Source organism: Phyllostomus discolor, chromosome 5 (genome assembly GCF_004126475.2).
Source record: "Phyllostomus discolor isolate MPI-MPIP mPhyDis1 chromosome 5, mPhyDis1.pri.v3, whole genome shotgun sequence".
Lineage (NCBI taxonomy): Eukaryota > Metazoa > Chordata > Mammalia > Chiroptera > Phyllostomidae > Phyllostomus > Phyllostomus discolor.
The window spans coordinates 146258776-146283214 of NC_040907.2; the positions used below are offsets into that span (position 1 = coordinate 146258776).

General features: G+C 36.3%; 1 protein-coding gene and 1 pseudogene across 2 annotated transcripts in view; one reads left to right on the forward strand and one right to left on the reverse strand.

The window, feature by feature from the left end:
- The first annotated feature begins 292 nt into the window (after positions 1–292).
- BTAF1 (B-TFIID TATA-box binding protein associated factor 1) overlaps positions 293–24439 on the forward strand; it is a 113923-nt gene continuing 89776 nt past the window's right edge. Inside the window, exons 1-4 of one of the 2 annotated variants that reach the window (XM_028513543.2) lie at positions 293–550; positions 14196–14319; positions 17265–17379; positions 19224–19370. In XM_028513543.2, coding sequence (XP_028369344.1) covers positions 537–550; positions 14196–14319; positions 17265–17379; positions 19224–19370 — 400 coding nt within the window. In that variant the 5' untranslated portion in view covers positions 293–536. Of the gene's footprint in view, positions 551–14195; positions 14320–17264; positions 17380–19223; positions 19371–20012; positions 20104–24439 lie in introns of those variants that run through there. The other variant, XM_036026992.1, reaches the window with a different exon arrangement.
- LOC118500862 lies at positions 11722–13490 on the reverse strand (annotated as a pseudogene).

Consider the following 24439-nt stretch of genomic DNA (forward strand, 5'->3'; position numbering starts at 1 on the left):
CCGGAACCTTGGCTAAATCGCCTTTTTTTCCTTCTCTAGAAAATAAGGATTCCCATACTTCCTCCTCCTGCCTCGTTTTAAGACTAACGACCCTCTACACACAATCACGACGGGAACTTTTTTTCCTTAAGCGCGCGCAGCCACGCCAAAGCGGCACACACTAAACCTGCCCTCTTCCGAGAAGCGGTACTCCGCCCCGGTGAGTGATGTCACTTCCGGCGCGCTGACGCCCAGTCCGGCGTGCCGACGCCTGCGTCAGCAAAGAGCGGAGCTGGGGGCACCGGGTTTGAAGTCGTGCGGGTCGGCGGACTGCCTCTTCGGCTGTGTCAGACCCCTGCTCCCGGGCGGCGGCGGGGACGAGCTTGGGTCGGCGGCGGGGCAGATGCCCCAGGGCTCGTGCCGGGACGCCCCGCGCCGCACCGGCCGCTCCCCTCTGCCCCACGTCCTGGGCCTGCGCCGCTCTAGTGTCTGGAAACTAGCGCCTCAGTGGCGCGGCGCCTGGCTCGCGGGGAACCTCGAACCGCCGGCGCCCGGCCATGGCGGTCTCCAGGTGGGTTTTGCTCTTGACGAGCGGACAGGAAGGCGGCCCAGGCAAGGCACCGTCTCCCCTCCTTGACCCCACTCCTGGAAGGGAGCGGTTCCTGTTGTCACTGGGCTCGGCCGCCTGCTTCCACAGAGTTTGGAGTTAGCCCCTCAGTCCGCGGGGCTTTGGGCTCGGTTACTCTTCGTGAAAGGTCCAAAATGTCTTTGTGTTTGTGGAATTGACTTACGGCCACGATGGAGCTAGTTTTTGTCTTCACGTTTCTCTTGTCTGGTTTCTCTTCCCTCTTTCAGTTTTAGGGGTTTCTTGTATCTTAGTACTCTAAGGCTGATCCCTAACCTCCATTTCACGGGGAAACTTGGTCGCAACTCTCTAAGTTGGGGCTTTTAGAGTGCTATAACCTAAGAGACCTTCTTATTACGTTAAACTTTTATATTTACGGCTTTAGGGACATGTTCTTTCCTGAGGACTTTTTAAAAAAAAACTTCACAGTAAAATTCTTCCTTTTGTGTAGCAGTAAGCATTCAATCGTCAGCATTGTAGTCTTTAGCAAATTATTGTATTAATACCATTTTCTTTAACTAAAGCGTGAAAAACATATCAAAAATCTTAAATTATCTGACAATGTTGCCCATCAACAGGAAAAGGCTGGGAAAACGGTAGGAAAGCCAACGTGTTTGGATAACTACAGGAGGCCAGTCTTCCTTCCCTGCAATATGGTAGAATGGTGGGAAAACTTTGTGTCAGAGGTTTGATTTTAGTGGATCTATGTACTTGTACGCAGGGGTCAGTCTCTCGTATAGCAAGGATTTCCCGAGGAGTTCATTAGAGTTCCCGAGGTGAATTTTCGTGAGATTTGGGTCCTTCCACCACAGACTGAAGGAAAAATGATAGATCAGAAACAAATAGTTTTCGTTCTCTTCTTTCATAATTAATGGAACACATTCCTTCAGTACAAAATGTGCTCAAGCTTTATCGGTTTTGCAAGAGAAAGAAAAGATCACCCATCTCATAGACTCCCTAGGTAACTGATGAAATAGTTTGTAGGAGAAGCCCATGGGATTTGGGAGAAGGGGGTTGCTAGGTATCTGTAGTATGGAGCATCTACTTTTTATTTCATAGGTTATTTGAATCCATTCAGTGTGAGAAATTCTTATTTTGTGATATATAGTAAAGTGTCTTGAAAGAATACAGTGGTATTTTCAAATTTTGCAAATACAGAAAGTTGTATCTTCTGTTACCTTCCATATAAAAACATAAATATATATGTTATAAATACATTAATACGAGATTTGTTTATCAGGTGATATAATGTTTAAGGGAATGAGTTGCTCTTGAAATTCCTTTCTTATAGCTAAGTACTTTTCACAGTATGGGATGTAATTTTATAGACACAAAAAACAAAGTGTTTAAAAATAGCCTGATCTGCTTGTCCAATGTTGATCTATTTACAGAAGTTGGGGGCACCTGAATTTCTGAATGAATGAATAGATTTCTTAAGGTACTGCCTTTCCTTCTTGACATTGGATTTGAAAGGGTAGTGCTTCCCTCCCCTGCCCTTGCCCTGTAGGTTCTTTATTATTCACCTTGCCAAAATTCTGTTAAATTATACTTTTTAAAAAGCCTTTCATAGTTTTGTGAAGGAGCTACTCCTGTGCATATTTTAGTAATATAATAGGTTCAAAGAAACACTTTTGAGACTCTTGTATTTTGAGGGTACTGTCAGTTCTTGCCTTTTTCATTTGTGGATTCACTCTGAATAGCATACTTGAATTTTAAACTGACCTCCATGCACTAAGTACGTTTCATTCCTAACTACTCTTTTTCACCAGTTCGTGTATGCTTGTGGAATACAAACTCATTTTAATATTATTTTATGCAGAATAGATGGAAGATAGTTCAGGAGATAAAAGTCATATTTGCCAGAATTAAATCTGAAATATTTGTACTCAGTTTATATCAATGCATATAATCAAAAAGAGTCTTTCTAATATTTTTAGGACCTTGTAAATATTTCCAACAGAAAGGAAAAGTAAGGTGGTACCATTATTCCCTCAATTGCCAGGTTCAAAAATCTGGGAATAATATTTGACTTCTCCCTCCCTCTTTGCCTCCCAGCAAGTCACCAAACCCAATCCTGTCAGTTCTACCTTTCTAATCTGTGTCTGGTCAGGGAAACTCCCCCCACCCCCCATACCAGTCACCACAATCCTGCTTCATAACACTGTCATCTCTAATCCAAGACACATGTAAAAGCAGCCACTTGATCTTGCCTCCCATAGCATCTTTCTAATTTATTCATCACTTCCACCATATTATTTGCCAATGTATGAATTTTAATGTGGTCATTTTTCTTCTTAATGCATTGGATTAAGTCCAAATTTCTTAAACATGTCTTACCAGATCCTTTGTGATCTGGTTCCTGCTTCACCTTTTTAGCTTCATCTTGTGTCAAGGTCTATGCATCTCTCTCTCTCTTCCCCTTTTCCAAATTTGTGTTCTCACCCCTTAATCTTTATCTCTGGAACACTTCTTTCTTGTGTAGTACCCCACCCCTCTCCAAAAGTCTGGGTAAATCCAACCTTATACCCTTGGTCAGCCTATACAATAGTTTGTTCAGGAAGCCTTTTCTGGCTTTATTTCCTCTGAGGGATTTGTACCAATGTGTTCTTCTGTCAATCATAACATTTATCATATTTTGTAGTTGATTGTTTCATTGTTCTCTCCCCTGCTTGAATTAACATAAACTCTGTGAGAGTAGGGAATGTGTCTACTCTTTCTATCCCAGCAGAGTGGCTGGCTTCTAGTAGGAGCTCAATACAATTTTTTTTTTACATGGGTGATTTTATTTCTTGTTTTAATCTCTCTTATGATTTACTGTAATTTATGTGTAGTAGAATATTTCCAGTGCTTTTAAATGAGTGCTTCTGAGTTTAGCTACAGTTTTTTTTTTCCTCTGAAGAAAAGCTTTCACTATAGCTCTGAATATTGGCCAGGCTTATAACTTTAAAAACATAGTAGATATTAGAACTAGTTTTAAAAGTTTATAATTGTACAATTCTGTGATAGTGTGGCATTTTAAAATGCAAATTGGCTATAATGTAACCCTGCATTTTGAATGACCAAATTTTTTAGACCCTGTTATAGTTTTGTAAAAGCCTATAGTTTTACTACACTTTGAATTGTAAGTAGCAAATTATGGAATGCATGGTCAACTCTTGATGCATGTGTGAGTTAAATCTTGCCCCCCGCCCCCCCGGGGGGAAAAAAAAAACCCACCACAAACTTTGTGACTTCAAAACTGCAAACACAATGATAGCATTTTGTGCTCCCTTCAGCAATGCATGCACAATTATAGCATTTGAAGTTCTCCATAAAATGCAGTGAAGTATTGAAGAATGTATAATTCCTTTAGACCCTTAGTAAAAGAGAGAGTATACAAATGTAGGAATAGAGAACAATGTTGCCCTTTAAATGTGAATGCTGGAAAGTCAGCTAAGCTTACTCACTAGCTACTTGATTTGCTCCTACAAAACCAACTTGAGCAAAAAGATGAATTAGTATCATTATAGCTTTCAATGTTTGCAAACAATTGACATGACAATTGTTAAATCCTTGAATGCAGCTGTTTTGTTTTGTGAGCCTTTCTCCCAGTGTCATCTGTCACCTAACTAGTTGGGATTGGTCTGTCAACAGTAAAGGCAGCCTTAGAAGAATTGTTAAGGGGTATTATGCTCATTACAGAGGATGGTGAATCTGTAACATTATTAGGTTCCATGGCTTAATACAGATTTTTAAAAATTTTTTTTAAAAATCAGATTTTTAAAAAAGATTTTATTAATTTATTTTTAGAGAGGGGAAGGGAGGTAGAGAGAGAGAGAGAAACATCAATGTGTGGTTGCTGGGGGTGGTGGCCTGCAACCCAGGCATGTGCCCTGACTGGGAATCGAACCTGTGATGCTTTGGTTCTCAGCCCATGCTCAATCCACTGAGCTATGCCAGCCAGGGCTTAATACAGATTTTTTAAAGGAGTTTTTGTTGTTGTTGTTGTTGTTGTTGTTGTTGTTTTTATAACCTTTGCCTGTTTATGCCACAGTTGTGTTAGTTGACTGTTGTTTTACATTGACGAGCTAATATGAACATGGTTTTTCCTTGATCATGTAGAAAAAAAATTAAATTCAGAGAATTTTTCCTCAGTGATCCAAGCTATAAAGGTGCATGTTTAAAATGTCTAGACATTAATTATGATTTGACCACTTAGAAACCATACCTTACACCTATGACATATAACTTTGCATTTGAAAGTGATGGAGTCTTTAGAAAAGATTCAGGAAAAAAATCAGAACATACCCTGTTATGGAAGAAACAAATTGCTACACATTAACAGAACTTTGCTCTGTTTTGTTAATTCTCTCCGTCTCTCTGCACTGCTGATACTTCAGAGAAACGTTGTTGCAACAGGTATGTTCTGTGAAATAAAAGGAAGCCTCTTGATGTGGGGGAAGTTTTAGTGGATCCTTCCTAATAATGACAGGGAAAATGCTAAAATCTTCATGATCTGTAGGACAGCATATTTCTTCTGTTTGCTAGTCCTATTCCTCTTTTACTGCTAATTTCAAGTCATTATAGGATTGACAGAAGGGATTATTGTAGATTTCATACAGTGGGTGGTCCATATCTGCAGGTTCTGCATCTGGGTTCAACTGTGGATCAAAAATATTTTTTGGGAAAAAGTGATGTTGATGTGTTCTGTGTAGTTAGGCCTGCAGTGGTTGCATCTGTACTCAAAATGTACAGACTCTTGTCATTCCCTAAACAATACAGGATAATAACCACATAGCATTTGCTTTGTCTTTGGTATAAGAATCTAGAGATGATTTAACGTACATTGAGTCCTCACTTAACATTGTTGATAGGTCCTGAGACTGTAAGGGAAACAACTTATAATGAAACTATTTTATCAAACACTAATTGATATAAACAACAGTTAAGTTCCTGTGGCATCTCATCATTTCATCAACATTATAATGAAACAACCTTGAACAAAATGATGTTATTTGAGGACCTGCTGTATATAGGAGGATAAATGTAGGGCATATGCAAATACTGTGCCTTTTTATATAAGGGATTTGAACATCCGCAGATTTTGGTATCCAAGGAGGGTAGGGTAGGGGTGTCCTGGAACCAATCTCCCTTGATACTGCGGGATGACTGTATATCACATATTTCATACTTGAACAAATTTAGGTACAAAAAAGCCAGGAAAGGTAGAGGAGGCGTTATAGAAGCTTTTTCATTTCACTCCTTATGGTAAATTCTTTCCTGTATCTTTGGTTTATTAATCAAAGTACTTGTATGAAGGTTTTTTTTTTAATGTGATAAAATGCACATAACAAAATTTACCATTTTAAAGTATATAATTTTGTATGAAGTTTTAAAACTACAAATATTTTTGGGCATGGCCAATGGTGAGAGGACTGATTATGGAAGTGGGTAGGCTGGGTAGAGGGGAGAGAAGGAGGAAAAAGTGGGACAACTGTAATAGCATAAACAATAAAATATTTAAAACAAAAAAATGGCCTGAAGATGCAAAAATTAAATACATTTTTAAAAATAAAAACCCCACAGACATTTCAACTGAAGAACCCAGATTTTATCTTTGAGATAGAGTCATGCAAAAGGCAGTGGGCTGATAGATTGGGGTAGAGATTAGGTGAAAATGTTCTGAAGGAGATAATACAACTTGGTTGTGTATATATATTTTCTTTTAGCATTTATTTAACAAGAATGCTTTCTAATGTTCTAGGTGCTGGAGATACAGCACAGAACAAAAATGGAGTCCCCATTCCCTTGGAGTTTATGTTCTAGTGTGGGGGTGGGGGAAATAAAATTTATCTAGCATGTACCTGGCATGCCCCTGACTTTGGTGTGGTTTCACATTTGCATATTCATCCTTGTGTTCTATGTGGTATCTTAATCTACTTTCTTGTTTCAAGAATATAGCATTAACACAGTTTCAAATTACCCACAGTGTGAACTAAAAGATTTGCATTTTAAAACACCAGTATAGGGAATTTCTTGGAAGTTTTCTTTTGAACATAACTCTCTTGCTTAATGATAATCTGTGAGACTTACAACAGTGTTCATACCAGATACTTATTCCATATATAACACAGAAAAGTAAAAGTTCAAATAGTTTGTTTTAAATTTTAATGTAGTTTTGCTAAATGTAAAAAATACAAAATGGACAAACTTGACTGACCATTCTCTTTTAGTTAAGGTTACAAAGCCTTTCTTGTGATGTATTCTGTTGGTTGACCCTCCACAAATTTTCAGAGATTAAATTTACTCTGAGAATATTGAGATTGGAAGTAGACTGAGGAAGTTATATTGTATACCTTTTTTCTTTCATCAAAAGGCTTAGGAGTGGAAATGCAACATATACCTGTCCACGATGAAGTAGTCATCTAGGGCATAGTTCAGAATACATATGGGGTGGGCAAAAGTAGTTTAGAGTTATGAGTATGCAAAACACAGAGTTTATTCTTATATTATTTATTATTTATTTGTATTACAACTGTAAATCTTTTTGCCCACCCCTGCATCATTTCTTTCCTTTTCTTTTTATGTCTTTATGAATTATCATAATACAAAGAGCTGAAGAGAAGAGGGGTTAAATTGCAGCTTCCCGTATAACCTCTGCAAATGTTCTGTACTCTTTCCTTTTCCAGGCGGTCTTTAGAGTAGTTGGCCAAAATCACAAGTTGGTAAACAAAACATGAATCATGTCTTGTGTAGTGATTTCTCTGAATTAAAATCCAAATTGAAAATGGTCCAGGTTTCTTATCATCAGTAGATTCATAAGGAGTGAACATTGTCAAATATAATTACCTTATGTTTTATTTAAATTATTCTCCTGTAGTCTTTGGTGCCTTACATTCAGTTGACATCTGTTACCTCTTCTCCATCTGTCTATTCTTCAGAGAATGAAGAATGACATTTTTTTCCTATTAGCTTTTCTGCAAGAGAAGGTTTAGCTGAAAGAAATATTATGGTAAGTACTGTGTTCCCTCAAACAGCCCATCTTTTAACTTACTTTTTCTTCTGACCACCTAGCTTTCTTTAGGACTCTCCCTCACCAAGGACCTTGTCTGCCTCCAACACAATACTGACCCAGTCTCAAGCCTTTGCCCATTTCCTACCAGTTTACTACACCAGCATTTTCCATTGTGGCCAGACCCTGATGCTTACTCTGCTTTCCCTATAGCTGACTACCCTGGGTTAACAAGTCAGACTGCCCTCTTGTCAGATCCTGGCCTGTGCATCTCTTCGTTCTTCCTTTTGTGTGATATTGAATCTTTTGTCCTGGAGAGATGAATGGAGAACTCCAAAAGGGGCTTTGAGTCAAGAGGACCAAGCAAGCATTCTTGTGTCCCCATTCCTCTATTCAGGGTGGAGTGTTTGGTTACCACCAAGGTGGAAGATGTGAGAATAAACAAGCCCGAACTGTATGAAAGAGTGAGTTGATCTGCTACCCTTAGGAGAGTTGGCTAGTGGAGGAGCACAGGTGACATGATGTGGCACCGAGATAAAAGGCTTTGCAGAAAGGAGAGGCAAGAAGAACTATGTTTCTGTGAGACAGATCAGCATTGGGTTAGAGAGGCATTGAAGGTCTTTGGGCAGATGTGTGGTTCTAATGAAGCTAGGTAACAGGGAACTAAAGGAAAGTTTAGGAAGTGTGGCAACTATTGAAGGAATACAGTGCCTACCACATGGTCTCTTTCAGCTTGCTCTTTGGAGCAGATAACTAACTGCCTTGATGCTTAGAATGCTGAAGTCTTGCTATGCTGCTCTTTTCACTAACTGAAACATTACCTTACCAGCAGTTCTGTTTTCATAACTCGTTTTTTTTTTTAAAGCTTTTTAAAAAAAATATTTTATTTATTTATTTATTTTTAGAGAGGGAAGGAAGGGAGGGAGAGAGAGAAAGAGAGAGAGAGAAACATGAATGTGTTGGTTGCTGGGGGTTATGGCCTGCAACCCAGGCATGTACCCTGGCTGGGAATCGAACCTGGGACACTGTGGTTCCCAGCCCGCGCTCAATCCACTGAGCTGTGCCAGCCAGGGCCATCATAACTCGTTTTTATATAATACATCTGTTGTAGATGAACGATGTTTCTCAAAGGAAGCAAAGAAATTACAATATAGCACTCTTTTGGAGGAAGAGTAAAAATGGTGCTTAAGTTTGTCCCCAAGAAATTTGAACTTTTCTTTATCCGTAGTTTTAATTATAGTAAACAGTAGCTACTCAACTATATTTAAATAGTGTGCAAAGGGTTGTGGGAGACAAAAAGAATCACTGGAGGAGGTGAAGCCTAATAAGCATAAGGCATCATGTGACAATCAGTATAAGAGGTGCCATAAAACAAAGCATAATAAATACCAAAGTGGCCATCTAAGATGAGAATTTGTGTGGAGTTCAGAAGAGGAAGTAATAGTTTGAGGTGGTTTCAGGAGAGTAAAGGACTTTAAATCTTTATGGATGGGAGCTAGCTGAAGAATTGAACCAAGACATTCCAAGTGGAGGAAACAGTATGGACAAAGTTATGAACACCAAAAGGTCCATGTTTGGGAGATACTTTTTTACTTTTGATTGCTATCTGAGAGATGATAAGGGTGAGCCATTAAAAGTTTAGGGTAAGGTGATAATTTGATCAAAGGGTACTTTAGGAAGTAAATCGCAATAAAATCACATTAGGATCTGGTTATGCTCACCAGGCAGTTGTGTGACACCAGAGCTTCCAAAGGGACAGATCAGGGATTATTTGTACTGTGTTATAGTTTTAACAAATCATACAGTTTCCTAAGGGAGAAACTGGAGAGAGGTAAGCAGCCAAGGATGAAATCTGGGAGAATGTTCATATTAAGAGTGTTAAGAGTAAGGAAACCAAGGAAAGAATTGAGTGCAGAGTAGAACGGGGGTAATAAAATGTGAAAATTTGAGAAGGAAAGAATTTTAAGAACAGAGTATTTGCTGATATCAGATGTATTAGAAGAGTCAAAATTGGATTTATAAGAAAATTGGATTTGGGTCTTGCAGGTTAATTGGTGACTTTCAGATGTGCTATTTCAGTAATGGAAAAGGATTAGGAACTTGACTCATGGATTAAATTGTGTATGGTGAGGAAGTGAAAGAGGTGATTCTAAACACTGGTTCAAGATACTTGGCAGTAAGAAGAAAGTGTTCTAGGAGATGGAGATCAGGGAATTTATTTTCTGATTAGAGACAGACCTCTGCATATTTGAAGACAGAAAAGAATGGGTTAATAAGGCAGTGGTTTGAGGTATTGTAGAAAAGATAATTGAGTGAGGATAGAAGGGGATGGTGTCAAAAAAACAGTGGGACAATATCTAAGTCTTGAAGAGTGGGGACACTCTATTCATCTGAAATAGAAAGAGGGTAAGTATAAAGACCAATCTTTAGAGGTAGTCAGGAGAGAACCTGAGGTCATTTGTGTACTGTAACCTGGAAATCTCGGTACTTAGCGAAGTAGTGTGTTCCTTTTCTAAGGAATAGGGAATGGTGTAATTGGGGGTCCAGAAGTGTGGAAATGATTGGGGAAAATTTTGAAAACTCTTTTCTTTTAACTTTTTACACATGGATTTATTAACAAGTTATTATTGTCACTTCCTTAGAGTATTCATTTTGTGGCCAGCTTTGCTTTTGGTCACAAAAAGCAGAAACTCCATATGGAAAAGGAATTACAAAGTGGTTAAAATCTTTGCAGAGCTCTAAGGAAGTTGACATCAAATAAGTCAAAGATACGAAAAACATATTATGTAAGGGGAAAAAAGTACAAAAAATATTGCAATGATATGAAGCTATAAAAGACAGCTAAATTATCTAAATTATCTAGTTTTATCTCCAAAAAAGAGGTTAAACAAAGTGAGCTTCCCTAAGTCCTCTAATAAGTGACAGAGGTAGGACCTCTAAAGGTCTTCTAAGTTCCAGTCTAGTTTTCCATTTTACAACTATTCTTACAGGAAAGTGCCAGATCTATATGAACTGTACACATATAAAAGAAGCCCATATTGTTGTAAGGAATACATGAGTACATGCTGCACATACAATTATAAGTCAACTGTAGCATAAATTTGACCTAAGACTTATATATTCTTTATAGTAAAACTTACTTAATTTGGGATAATTTTGCCTGCCACAGAATATAAAAGATTTAAATGAGTGTTTTTCTTGATGCGTACAGAAAGTAACTTACAGATATTTAAATTGTTTTTTCACAAATTTCATTGAGCATAGGCATTCAAACTCACGTGCTCGTAGCAGTATGCAAATATTTGTTAGTTTGGCGAGGGTTTTTATAATCTTTAACATTACAGTCATTTTTAAAGATGAAAATATGGGATGGGTGTGAGAAATCATTTTCTGAGGATGGGATTTGGGGTCTGACTTAGTTTTGGAAATTTTTAAGAACACCAACTGTCAGAAAAAAAATTTTTCCCCTTTCTTTTAGCCTATTATCTCTCTGAGTCACTGTTCATCAAATCCTGTAGAAAAACTGATGAATGAATGGGTAAAGACAAATACTTAGCTAGCATTAAATGAATAAGGGGGGATGTATCTATGCATAGTGTATGTATAAAGTAAGTTAATTTTTACATGTCTTATAAAAATTAATTTCCTTTTAATCACTCTGTGTGCCATTCAGTATATTGGAAGTAAATATTGTGTTGTACTGCTTCTTTTTGTCTTATGTTACTGGCTTTAATTGCCTCAAATATTTTTTCCTTTTTAAAAATTATTTATTTTTTAATCCTCACTCAAGGATACGTTTATTGCTTTTAGAGAGAGAGAAAGTGAGAAACATTGAACCCACAACCTAGGTATGTGCCCTTACTGAGGATTAAACCTGCAACCCTTTGGTGTATAGGACGACACTCCAACTAACTGAGCCACTCGGCCAGTGCTCAACTATTTTTCTTGATAATATGCCCTTCTTTTACATACCCTTAACTATAAAGTTTGTATCTTGTATTTTGGTGTTTATTCTGAAGCAATTGAAGTTTTCATTGTACCCTTAGCCTTCTTGACAAAAAAATCTATTTTAGTTATATTTCTTACCAGTTATAATGATTTTTTACTTCTTAATGACTGGCTAATTTGAAATACTACACTAAAAAAGAAAAAACAAAAAAACCTGCCCATTTCATTTGCCCCCTCAGAGGTTTATCTTATGAAAGGCTTTCAGAGCTTTGTTTTGTAATTTTTTAGCTCTTTATGAAAGAAAAAGAATTCCAGAAGTAAAATATGAGCTTCTTTACAGTGTATTAATACTTAATGCTCATGATTAGCTCTGGAACCTTGCTTGCCTTCTCTTCTTCATTAGATAAAATGTGAAGGTGTATTCACTAAATCTCTCCTTGTATAAGATTCGGAACAGTCAGTGTAACTTTGCCTTTTGTTACCCTCTATTTTGTTTAAAGTACATATTCCATATATGAAACCATCTTCTTTTCATTACTTGTAGCATCCACTTTACCTCATTAAGCTTGATTAGTGAGACAAGAGGGCTAGACCTGTATGATAGGTGGACGGCTGTGGTAGTTACTTGTGACTTTTTCTTTTTAAAACCTTAGGATTTCCCTGTGTGCCCAAAACAAAGTAACACAGTTTTCCATTTCCCCCACTTATTCCATATTTAAGGCATTGTAATTTTATTTCAAACTTTATTCGTTGGTGGGATTTGAACTGTGGTGTCATGGCTCTGGAATTTGTAACATTATGTTATATGTCTTTACAAACTCTTTCCTAGGAGATTTTATTTATTGCCATATCTGTCACTTCTATACAGATGACTCATACACCTATGTACCTTTCATCTCAACTTTCTTCTGAATTTCAGACCTCTATTCCAACTATCCTTTTTGGTCTCTCTTTGCTATGCTGTCCCTACCACTAGTAAACTTGTCATCTTATAACATTTCCTCACTTGTTCTTCCTGTTTCTTTTAACGACACCTTCATTTTCTAAGATTCATAGTCTCAGAATCTTTTTATTTCCTTAACATTTCATTTACTATACCACGTGTGATTTACTTCTGCAGCATTTCTCCCAACTTCTTTTTAGTATTCTTGCCATGATTATAGTTCAGGTCTGTACTTTTAGTTAAATTCTCTAAAAGTTTCCTTCCATTTTATTTCATGCTTCACACTGCTGTCAGATTAGTCTTTCTAAAACATAGCTCCAGTTCCGTCATTTTCTTAACCCAAGACCTTCATGGTTTATACATTCAAAGTTCTTCACATTAGGACTCTAGCTACTTTGTTTGTTTTTCCAAAGAGTTTATTTGGGCATTCCAGAGGACTGGAGGGCCCTGCATCTAAAAGAAGGTGTTGGGTGTCTTGATAAAGTGTGGCTGGTGCTGGCAATGAAGGACCCAATGGGGTAGTGGAAACTTGATCTTGGGGTTGTGGAACTGCTTGACTGCTGGCTGAGGGCACTTGCTGGTTGCAGTCCACTTTCATGATCTGAATTGAGTGGATGCAGACCCGCATGTCTTGGTAGCACTAGTTGATGGTGTCTGTGGTGTCAGGTCCTGGTACTCCCAGTACATGTTTTGGCTGCCACTGTGGGAATCGTAGCGCAGCCAGATGCCAAAGTTCTTCCCCTAAGGGAGGATTTTTCAAACACCTGCCCACAGTAGATAATTTTCCCTGAAGATTTCTTTATCTTCTTCATTTGAGATACGAAGTACCAGAAGCGAGACTTGGCGACGACATGGTTAGGTGGAAAGATGTACATGTGGCAGAAGGGCAGTATGCAGCACTTGGAGGTGGGCAGGCAGTGCCCTGCCACATTGTACTCTTGAAGTGTGCCTGTGGCCTTGATAGCTTTTTCTCTCAGTTCTCTGCCACCCACAAAAGGCTCTAGTTACTTCTGTAGCTGTATCTCCCACTGTCCTCTTAAATGTACCCTGAATTACACTCAACCAACCTTTTAGTCATTTTCCTAAGTGTAGTCCTCCTTTTCTTATTGCTATGTTGTTATTCCTCCTTCCAGGTGGTTCTCCCCCTTTCCCTTTTGTCACCTTATCTCCACCAGTATTAAATTCTTATTCTACCACTGTGGTCCATCTCATACACCATTTGTTTTATGAGGTCAATATACTATTTGCTTTCTTTGGTCCCACTCCTTAAAACATTTAGTATGTATTTTCTGAGCCCTGGCTGGCATAGCTCAGTGGATTGAGCGCGGGCTGCGAACCAAAGTGTCGCAGGTTCGATTCCCAGTCAGGGCACATGCCTGGGTTGCAGGCCACAGCCCCCAGCAACCATACATTGATGTTTCTCTCTCTCTCTCTTTCTCCCTCCCTTCCCTCTCTAAAAATGGATGAATAAAAAAAAAAACCACTTAGTATGTATTTTCTGACATGTATCTTACTGTATTGTGTATTCTACTTATTTGTGTATTTGCCTTACCCACTCACTCAACCCTCATACAAGTTGCTTGGGAGTAGAGATTCTCCTGCAATCCAGCATAGATCTTTGTTCAGAGATGCTCAGTACATTTATTGATTCACATTATACATATAAGAAAACACATTTCAGAATAACCATTATATTTTTGTTATTTTAGGCTTGACCGTCTTTTTATCTTACTGGATACTGGCACTACCCCAGTTACAAGAAAAGCTGCTGCACAGCAACTTGGAGAAGTGGTAAAGCTTCATCCCCATGAATTAAACAATCTCTTATCTAAAGTAAGAACTCTTTTTTTTTTTTTTTTTTTTCGTTTCATATAATACAATTATGGGAATGTGTTCATGGATAGGAACATAAAAGTAAAGACAGAAATTGTCTTATTTTATTTTAGTGACAGCTTGTGGTTTTCAAATTTCATTAAATGTCTTAACATTTCTCCAAAAATTTAAAAAGTTTTACTATTCTTTTGTAATTAATTTTGTCGCAAGATATATATGTGTGTGTATACATATATATACATATATATATATACACATTTTTTTGCATCAAGTTTAATTGTTGAAGGGCTTTGACACAACATAAAATCTTTTACCTGTGGCACAAATTTGAATCTGACCTGATTTGTTAATGAACTAAGTTGTTAATCTAGTTCGTTAGTGGTCTAACTTGTTCTTAACAGCTAGTAATTATATCATAGTCGGCAGTCTTCAAATGGATGAGTACTCATGGGCAATGACTGAAATATATGAGAAGCTAGTTGTCATTACATTGTTAGTTATCAGCTTTTTGAAAGTGGAGGCTTTCTGCTTTGGTGAATCAGAGTTTTCATAATCCTAGTCTATGTTCTTTCCCTAAGCAATAGTTGTACTTTCACTGAACTCTGGGCTTGTAGAAGTATGCCTGTATGATTGTAAGCAGCAGATTCTGTGTGTTTGATTTTCTGGGATGCAAAGTAAAAACAAGAGTTTTTTGAGGAAGGGAAGAGTAGAGAATAGGATAGGGGAGCAATATGATAGCCCAGACATTGGAAGTCCCAAGATACCTCTCTTCCTTTTTTCATTCTCATTTGTCCCTCCCTGATTCCTATGAGTAGAATTTCAAAGCCCTTTGTTGATATATATTGTATAAATATATACTATGTGGTTCTTACTATAAGGGCTAACAGTGAGTCTCTTCCCGATATGTTCTCTGCTCTATATCCAAAGATGTAGATGGAGACAGTGAGTTGACATCTACAGGCTCCATGTTCTCAGAATGGAGAACAATGCATATTAGGCAATATTATACTCATGTGTAAGGTGTGGGATAAAGAAGCATACCCATTTCTTCTGATCCCAAGGGGAGAGAGGGGGACTGAATGAGCTGAAACTGGAAACAGTGAACAAGACTAATCTGTGCTGAACTGAAAAAGGGTTTCCAGACTTTCAAGTGAGTTCTGATCTTTACAACTGAGACCCCAGCATACTGGCTGCCATCAAATAATTACAAAAGAGGCAAAGTTTATCTTTAGCACCTTCTTACTCTTTATCCTCTTTTCTCTGCCTTCAGTGTTTTCCTGTTACCTTTTAGTTTTGTTTTTTAAACAGCTTTATTCAAATGTAATTTATATACAATACGGTTCACCCATGTAAAGCATACAATTCAATGATTTTTTAATTATATTCATAGATATGTGCCACTATCACTGCAATCTAGTTTTAAAACATTTTTATCTCCCCAAAAGAATCCTCCTGCCCTTTAGCAGTCACTTTTCATCACTCCTCCTTCTATACCCAGTCCTAGGCAACCAGTAATCTAGTTTCTGTCTATAGAATTGCCTGTTCTGAACATTTTATATAAATGTGTAACTGGTTTCTTTTACTTAAAATAATATTTTCAAGGTTCTTTCATATCATGGTATGTCTCATTATTTCATTTCTTTTTATTGCCAAATAATATTCCATTAATGGATATGGATCTACTGTATGGATAATACCATATCTTATTTCTCTGCTCATCAGTTGATGGACATTTGGGTTGTTTCCACTTTTCAGCCTATAATGAAAATGCTTTGATGAAAATCCATATACAGGTTTTTGTGTGAATGTATGTTTTTATTTCTCTTGGTTATATACCTGGAATAAAACTGCGGGATATCCTGCTAACTATGTTTAGCTTTATAAGGAACTGCCAGTTTATTTTCCAAACGGGCCCATTATTTTACATTCTGAACAGCAATGTATGAGAGACCTGATTTCTCCACGTCTTTGCCAGAACTTGTTATTAAATGACTTTGATTATACCCATACTAGTCAGTGTAAAGTGATATCTCATTGTACTTTTGATTTGCATTTTCCTAATGACTAATGATGTTGAATATGTTTTCATGTGTTTATTGACCATTTGTATATCTTTTTTTGAGAACTGTCTATTCAGATCCTTTATGTGTTTTCAAAGTGGGATATTTGTTCTTTGATTATTGAGTTGTAAGATTTCTTTATATATTTTGTATACAAGTTCCATATCAGGTATTTGATTTGCAAATATGTTCTTCCAGTTGGTGGTTTGGTTGTCTTTTTAGTTTCTTGATAGTATCCTTGAAATACAAAAGTTGTTAGTTTTCATGAAATCCAATTTTTTTAACATCACTTGTGCTGTTGGGGTCATATCTAAAAAAACCTCACCTAATCCAGTGTCACAACTATTTACCCCTGTGTTTTAAGGGTGTAAGAGTTTTTAGCTCTTACTTTTAGATTTATAGCCCATTTTGAGTTGTTCTTGTGTATGTCGTGAGGTCGTTATTTTATCGCCCCAGCACCTTTGTTGATAAAAACTACTCTTAACCCATTGAATTGTCTTGGCAGTCTTGTTGAAAATCAGTTGACCATAGACACATAGTATTGTTTCTGGACTCTCAGTTCTAGTCTATTAATGTATATATCTGTTCTTTTGCCAGTATCACACTGTCTTTGCTTTTTAGCATGTTAAAAGCTATGTTATTTTTGAAATGCACTTAAGTATTCTTTTATTAAAAATTCCCCATTTTTTAAGGTGTAGTGATATTTCCTATGAATGATACAATTTTATAAATGATTTAATAATTTCTAGATGTTTTATATAAATTTGAGGGCTGCTAAATTATAAATTATTGAATAATAACATGTAAATTTGTATTTCTCTGTTCTGGCTACCTTGAACAGACAATAGTTTTTGGTATATAAGTATTATTTTATAATTTTTTAAGGTATTGATATACTTACGGAGTACAAATTGGGATACTCGGATAGCAGCAGGACAAGCTGTGGAAGCTATAGTGAAAAATGTACCTGAGTGGAATCCAGTGCCAAGAACCAAACAAGGTACTTTTATTTTTTTTTTTAAGACTTTACTTATTTTTAGAGAGATGGGAATGGAGGGAGAATGAGAAGGAGAAAAAAATCAGTTGTGGGAGGTGGATCAGTTGCCTCTCATGCCCCAACCAGGGACCAGCCCATAACCCACGCATGTGCTTTGACTGGGAATCAAACCAGTGACCCTTTGCTCTGGAGGATAATGCTCCATCAACTGAGCCATAGGGGTCAGGGTCTAAACAAACTGCTTTTAAGTGGAAAATTGTTTGCAATAAAATCCTTACTGTAGAGTTAACTATACTACACATTTTATATTTTAATACTCATGCTTTTTTAGATGTAGCCTTGTCAAGATATGACATTGAATAAGGCGATTTTCACTATGCTTTAAACAAACAACTAAACAAAATATTTTCATATGTATATTTTAAAATTATTCTACAGTATGCTTGATTTATAGAGATTATTACTTCCCTGAAGGAATTTATGCCCTAAAAATGAAATTAAATCAATACAAAGTAAATATTTGAAAGTCTGTTTTTTGTTGGTGGAAGAATAGTATGTTCATTTTTCTAAATTTAAGCATAATTATGTATGGATATTTGGATGGGTATCTCTGTTTTTTTGTGTCCTTTAGGTGTCTTATAGTGGAAGTTATTTTTCTGATTTTCTGTAATGATATTTAAAAATGAGTGTATGCTTTTTAAAAATGTGTAAGAGTACCCATTTTAATTAAATGAAAATTTAATGTGGTGCAACTGGGTTTCATTTCCAAGTCCCTTTGATAATATCACTTTTGTCATAAGTCTTAGCTTGTCTAAAATTTTTGCTTTAATTCGCTGGCACATTATTTTGAGTAATTATGTTAATTTGTCTTTTCTCTCATCAAATGAAATATATAACCAGAAGAAGTTATAACTTGTTTTTAGTAAAGAGCTTTTTCTTTTCCAGCTTATTATTTCTTCTTTTTTTTAACTTTAAAATTTTGTTGTAGTACTAGCTTATTATTTCTGATTATTTTGGTATATAGAGATGTAAGAACTCAGATTCTTTTTCATAAACTTATTAAATTAGTTATACTGGCATTAAAATTTATAGTAAGGTTGCTTATTATCACTAAAAAATTTAAAATATTTATAGCAGTTCTTTTTCAAACAGTTACAGTTTATAGCCAAATTATATTCAAATACCAACTAAACAAACCAGTGAACAATTACAATATATTTTTAAATTTATAATGGCATAACTTTTGGGGGGAGCAATGCAGAACATATTGTAGATATTTTTAGGCCTCAGATGGATATATAATTTTAGCAATTTACAGGGAGTTTTAATTTGCTTCATACTGTGAGAAGTAAGTTCAATTGAATAAAATAGTTTCTTTGTGTTCCAGATATTCCTCAGGTGTAGGGAGGGACAATGCTTAGTAGTCTTATGAATATATTCTGTGAAAATGTTTGTCTCCCAGTTTAGCACTATGATAAACTCATACTGTTTACCCTTGGTATGTTTAAACAATTGAACAGTAAAGTGGAGACAGCATGAAATTTAACACACACAGTTCAACATGAGGATGCATTTTTGTCACATAACTTTGCGGTCAACAACAGCTCTACATACATCCACTAACATTCTAATGGTTTTTAGAAGAAGAGACACCAACTAAATAGTTTATTCATAAATAAGAGCTTTATAAATAAAAACGTGGTAGCTCTTCTACTTCCTTCACCTTTTACTTTTCTTAAAATACTACCCATCCACCATAAGTAATGCTGGGGTTTTTTTTTTGTTTTTTTTTTTCATTTTACATTTTGGCTATGTGATCAAATTAAATATTTTTAAACCTCATCTAGAATCTACTTCAGAAAGTGCTTTGGAAGATTCATCTACTACAGATCGATTGAATTTTGACAGATTTGATATATGTAGATTGTTACAACATGGGGCATCACTATTGGGATCTGCTGGTGCAGAATTTGAAGTACAAGATGAAAAATCAGGTATGTAGTAGTTCCATAGAACAAAGTCTGAAATGCGTGGGTTCAGACTAATTTGTCACTTGATAAGTTTTGTGTCAGTCATGCAAAATCTAATGTGTCACAAAATGTGACATGAAATTGGCAGTTGGGGATGCTGTGAGTAGGCAGATAATCAGAGGTGCTTAGTCTAAAGCTACCACATGAGTATTTTTCCTCCTGTACCTGAGTGTGTACTATACATACAGGGTGGGGCAAAGTAGATTTACAGTTTTTCATGTGGAAAATAATATGGTGATTAATAAATTAGTAATATAAGAATAAATTCTCTTTTGCATACTCACAGCTGTAAACCTACTTTTCCCCCACCCTGTATGCATTATTAATGGGTACATATTAATATTTCAGTAGCCATTTTATGTAACATAAAAAGTATAAATTGTTGCTCAAGAGCCTCAGTTGAATAGATTTTAAAAACCAGGATTAGTACAGATTGTGGTAATGTTTTCACAGTTCTGGAAATTTGAAAGGCTGTATCATAGTTTTCTTTTTATTATGTGTTCTAAATATTTAAATAATTGGATTTACTGTTGCTAGTGACCAAAGCAAAAACTAAAAACGAAAACTAAATCTTGGATAGGTAATTGTCCCATTATCTTTAAACTTACAGAATCTATCTGGATATAAAATAAATGTTTTGGCCATTCAAGATTGATGCCTTGAGTGGAAAAAACCTTGATGTTTTTAGTGGATTTCTGTAAGTAAATAATTTGTTTTTTTGACTAAATCCAAAACAGAACAGTGTTTTTGTTTTGTTGCTGATTAATTGATCATTAGTCAAAGCATCTCTCTCTAGTTAATGAAATGGTCTTCAATTTGTACCTTTTAAAAAAATGTGAAGTACCCATTCTCTCTTAACTTAATATGGTTTCCGTTGAAAAATATGGCTTAGTTATTTTTGGAGAAAATTAAAAGAGGAAAATTTGCTCAAGTTCCGGAAAAGCATAGTTTTCTAATAAAGGAGGAGAAAGTTTTCAGTTTGAAAAAAGTTAACTCTAAACAGTAATCTTACTGATCTTTCTAGTGTACTCACAGACATTTACCAGAGATCTTTGGCCCTAATCTAGGGGTAAAAGTCAGTGCCACCTTTGTCATTAAAAAGAAAAAAAGAGTGCTCGGGTCTCATCCCAGAGATTCTGATTTACTAAATATCTGGAGAACTCTTAGGAAATTGTATTTGAAAGAAAAAAACTCCAGTTGTGACTCTAATATGTAACTAGCATTGGAAATCCTAATTTTTTGGAACCAACTTTTAAGTTCTGGTAAGTCACAGGCATGCTAAACAGTGCTTATGTAAAACCCTAAAATTAGGTTTTCTTTACGTGTCCGTTCATCTGTGTTTGTCTTCTCATGTGTGTGCAGAACACATTCATGATTAGTTTAGGTGCTGGTCTGAGTTTCATTTGCAGTTCTGTAGGTTATTTTTCCCAGTAGGACTCTCCCTGGAACAAGAGGACTAATTTTGGGCCTCATGTATTTTGCTTTGGATAGAGCAGCCTTAAATTTTTTAAAAAATAGCTCTATTGAGATATAATTTGCATTTTATACAGTTCACTCATTTTAAAAGTGTATGTCATTGTTTTTTAATATATTCAATTAGATTCAATTAATATATTCAATAGATATATGCAATTTTAGAATATTTTTATTGCCTCAGGAAGAAACCCCCATATCCTTTATTTATCACCCTTTTTCGCCCTTTCTTTCCTCACCTTCCCTGCCATGAGCAACTTTCTGTCTCTATAGATTTGCCTATTCTGGACATTTCATATAAACTCAATCATAAATACATGGTCTTTTGTGACTGATTTCTTTTACTTAGCAGAATGTTTCCAAAGTTTATCTACATTGTAGTATATATCAATACTTATTTCATTTTTTTCTATATAGGTTTTTATTACTCTTGTCGAATATATTCATTTTTTAATTGTAGTAGAACATAGATAACATTTACCATCTTAATTATTTTTATGTGTATATACCATTCGGTAGTATTAAGTACATTCACTTTGTCATGCAGCCAATCTTCAGAACTCTCTTCATCTTGTAAAACTGAAATTTTATACCCATTAAACAACAGTTCCCATTTCTCCCTCTCCCCCATCTCCTGGTAACCACTATTCTATTTTTTTTGTTTTTATGAATTTGAATACTTTAGGTACTTCATATAAATGGAATCAGATAGTATTAGTCCTTTTGTGACTTGCTTATTTCACTTAATATAATTTCCCCAGGGTTCATCTATGTTGTAGTATACATCAAAATTTTTTTCCTTTTTAAGGCTGAATAATATTTTGGTGTGTGTTTATAGCACATTTTGTTTATTCATCCATCAGTAGACACTTGGATTGCTTCTGTGTTTTGGTTATTGTGAATAATGATGCTATGAACATGGGTATACAAATATCTGTCCAAATTGCTGCTTTTAATACTTTTTGGGAATATATACAGAAGTAAAATTACTGGATCATATGTTAATTTTATTTTTAATTTTTTTAGGAACTGTCATGCCTTTTTCCATAGTGGCTACACCATTTTACTTTCTTGCCAACAATGCACAAGGTTTCCAGTTTCTCCACATCTTTGCTGTGTTGGGATTCTCATAGCTGATATATTAAATTAAGACTACGCAGAGTATGACCTGCTGAATGAGGAGGCACAAGCCACCCTCAAGGCAGCTACCTCAGCATCTGAGCTCCCACTTTGGGGAAATGAAAACTTCAGGGTTGTTTTGAGTGAGGGCACACTTTCAGTATAGTCGCATAAAATGAGTAAAGTCACAAGGTTTATGACTTACAGATCCTGGAAATGGCTGGGGGTGAGGGTATTGAGAGTGGGGAAAGGGCAGTCCTCTGTCCTAGTCATGAGTAAGCAGGACATGGAGATCAGGGTAGTAGACACCTATTGCTTATAAGGTTGTTGGGAGGAAGGTCACTATTTTTTCCCAGACTCAACTCTAAGTGGTTATGTAATTTACTTATTTACTTTTTAAAGGTTTTATTTTTAGAGAGAGGGAAAGGGAAGGAGAAAGAGGGAGAGAACATTGATTGGTTGCCTCTCACACTGCCAAGAAGGGACCTGGCCCACGACCCAGGCACCTGCCCTGACTGGGAATTGAACCAGCGACCCTTTTGCTTTGTGGGATGATGCCCACAAATGATGAACCACACCAGTCATGGCTCTAAACCAGGGGTCCCCAACCCTGGGCTTTAGGTACCTGTCCATGGGCTATTAGAAACTAGGCCTACAGCAGGAGGTGAGTGGCCAAGTAAGCAAGCCTAATGCTAGCATTACTGCCTGAGCTCCGCCTCCTTGCCCCTCCCTCCATCAGTGGAAAAATTGTCTTCCATGAAATCAGTCCCTGGTGCCAAAAAGGTTGGGGACTGCTGCTCTAAATGGTCATTTGAAAAGATGCCCTGGAAAAGCAAAGTGGGAACTTGTGGCGGGAATCCTCAGTTCAAGCCCTTATCAAAAATCCAGACTCTGGGTAAGAGGAGGGCTGTCGTACTTAAATGCCTAAGCAGCAAATCAGAATAGCTGGTTTTTCATCACACTGTTAATACTTGTTATTTTCTGGGGGGTTTGTTTTGTTTTTTTAAAGATTTTATTTATATATTTTTAGAGAGAAGGAAGGGAGGATGAGAGAGAGGGAGACAAACATCAATGTGTGGTTGCCGCTCATGTGCCCCATACAGGGGACCTGGCCTGCAACCCAGGCATGTGCCCTGACTGGGAATTGAGCCAGCAACCCTTCCGTTTGCAGCCTGTGCTCAATCCACTGAGCTATACCAGCCACGGCATGTTTTGTTGTTTTTGATAATAGCCATCCTAATGAATGTGAAGTAGTCTGTCTTTATTTTATGGCTGAGCAATATTCCATTTTATGGATATCACATTTTGTTTATCCATTCCTTGGTTGATGACATTTGGGTTGTTTCTACCTTTTGGCTATTATGAATAATGCTGCAATAAACATTTAGGTACAAGTTTTTGTGTGGACATATGTTTTCAACATAAGAGTGGAATTGCTGGGTCATTTGGTAATTATATTTTACCATTTATGGTATTAAAGAAAGTGCCAAACTTTCCCAAGGTACCATTTCCCAATATACCGTTTTGTATTCTACCAGAAGTATATAAGGGTGCTGATTTTTCCATGTTCTTGACAACACTTGTTATTAACAGTTATTAACTGACTGACCAGTGTACTCAGTGTGAAGTGCTATCTCATAGTTTTGATTTGCATTTTCCTGATAACTAATAATAATGAACATCTTTTCATGTGTTTATTAATCATTTGTGTATCTTTGGAGAACTGTGCGGATCTTTTGTCCATTTTTAAATGGAATATTGTTCTTTTATTACTGAGTTGTAAGATAAGTAGTCTAGATACAAACCTTTTATTTGATACGTGATTTACAAACATATCCTCCTATTTGTGGGTAGTCTTTTCACTTTTCATGAAGCACAGATGTTACTTATTTTAAAGAAGTCAAATTTATCTTTTTCTTTTATTTTTCAAGCTTTTGATGTCATATATAAGAAGCTATTGCCAAATGTAAGGTCACTTAATTCCTACATTTTCTTGAGAGAGTTTTATAGATTTAGTTCTTACTATCAGGTATTTGATTCATTTTGAATGAATTTTTATATGCATTGTGGGGTTTTGGGTCCAACTTCATTCTTTTGTATGTGGCTGTCCTGTTGTCTCAACAGCATTTGTTGAAAAGAACTATTCTTTTCCCACTGAATTACCTGGCACCCTTTTTGAAAACCAGCTGACCATAGACACCATTTTATTTCTGGATTCTCCATTCTATTCCATTGGTGTCTGTGCTTATGCCAGTACTTCATCATCTTGGGTACTGTTGCTTTGTGGTAAATTTTAAAATCAAGAAGCATAGGCCTCCAACTTTGTTGTTCTTTTTCAGGATTGTTTTGGACATTTATGGTCTTTAGTTTTCAGAATATAAGTTTTAAATGTTGCTTTTTATGCTATTGTAAGTAGAATTGTTCTTTTAACTTCATTTTTG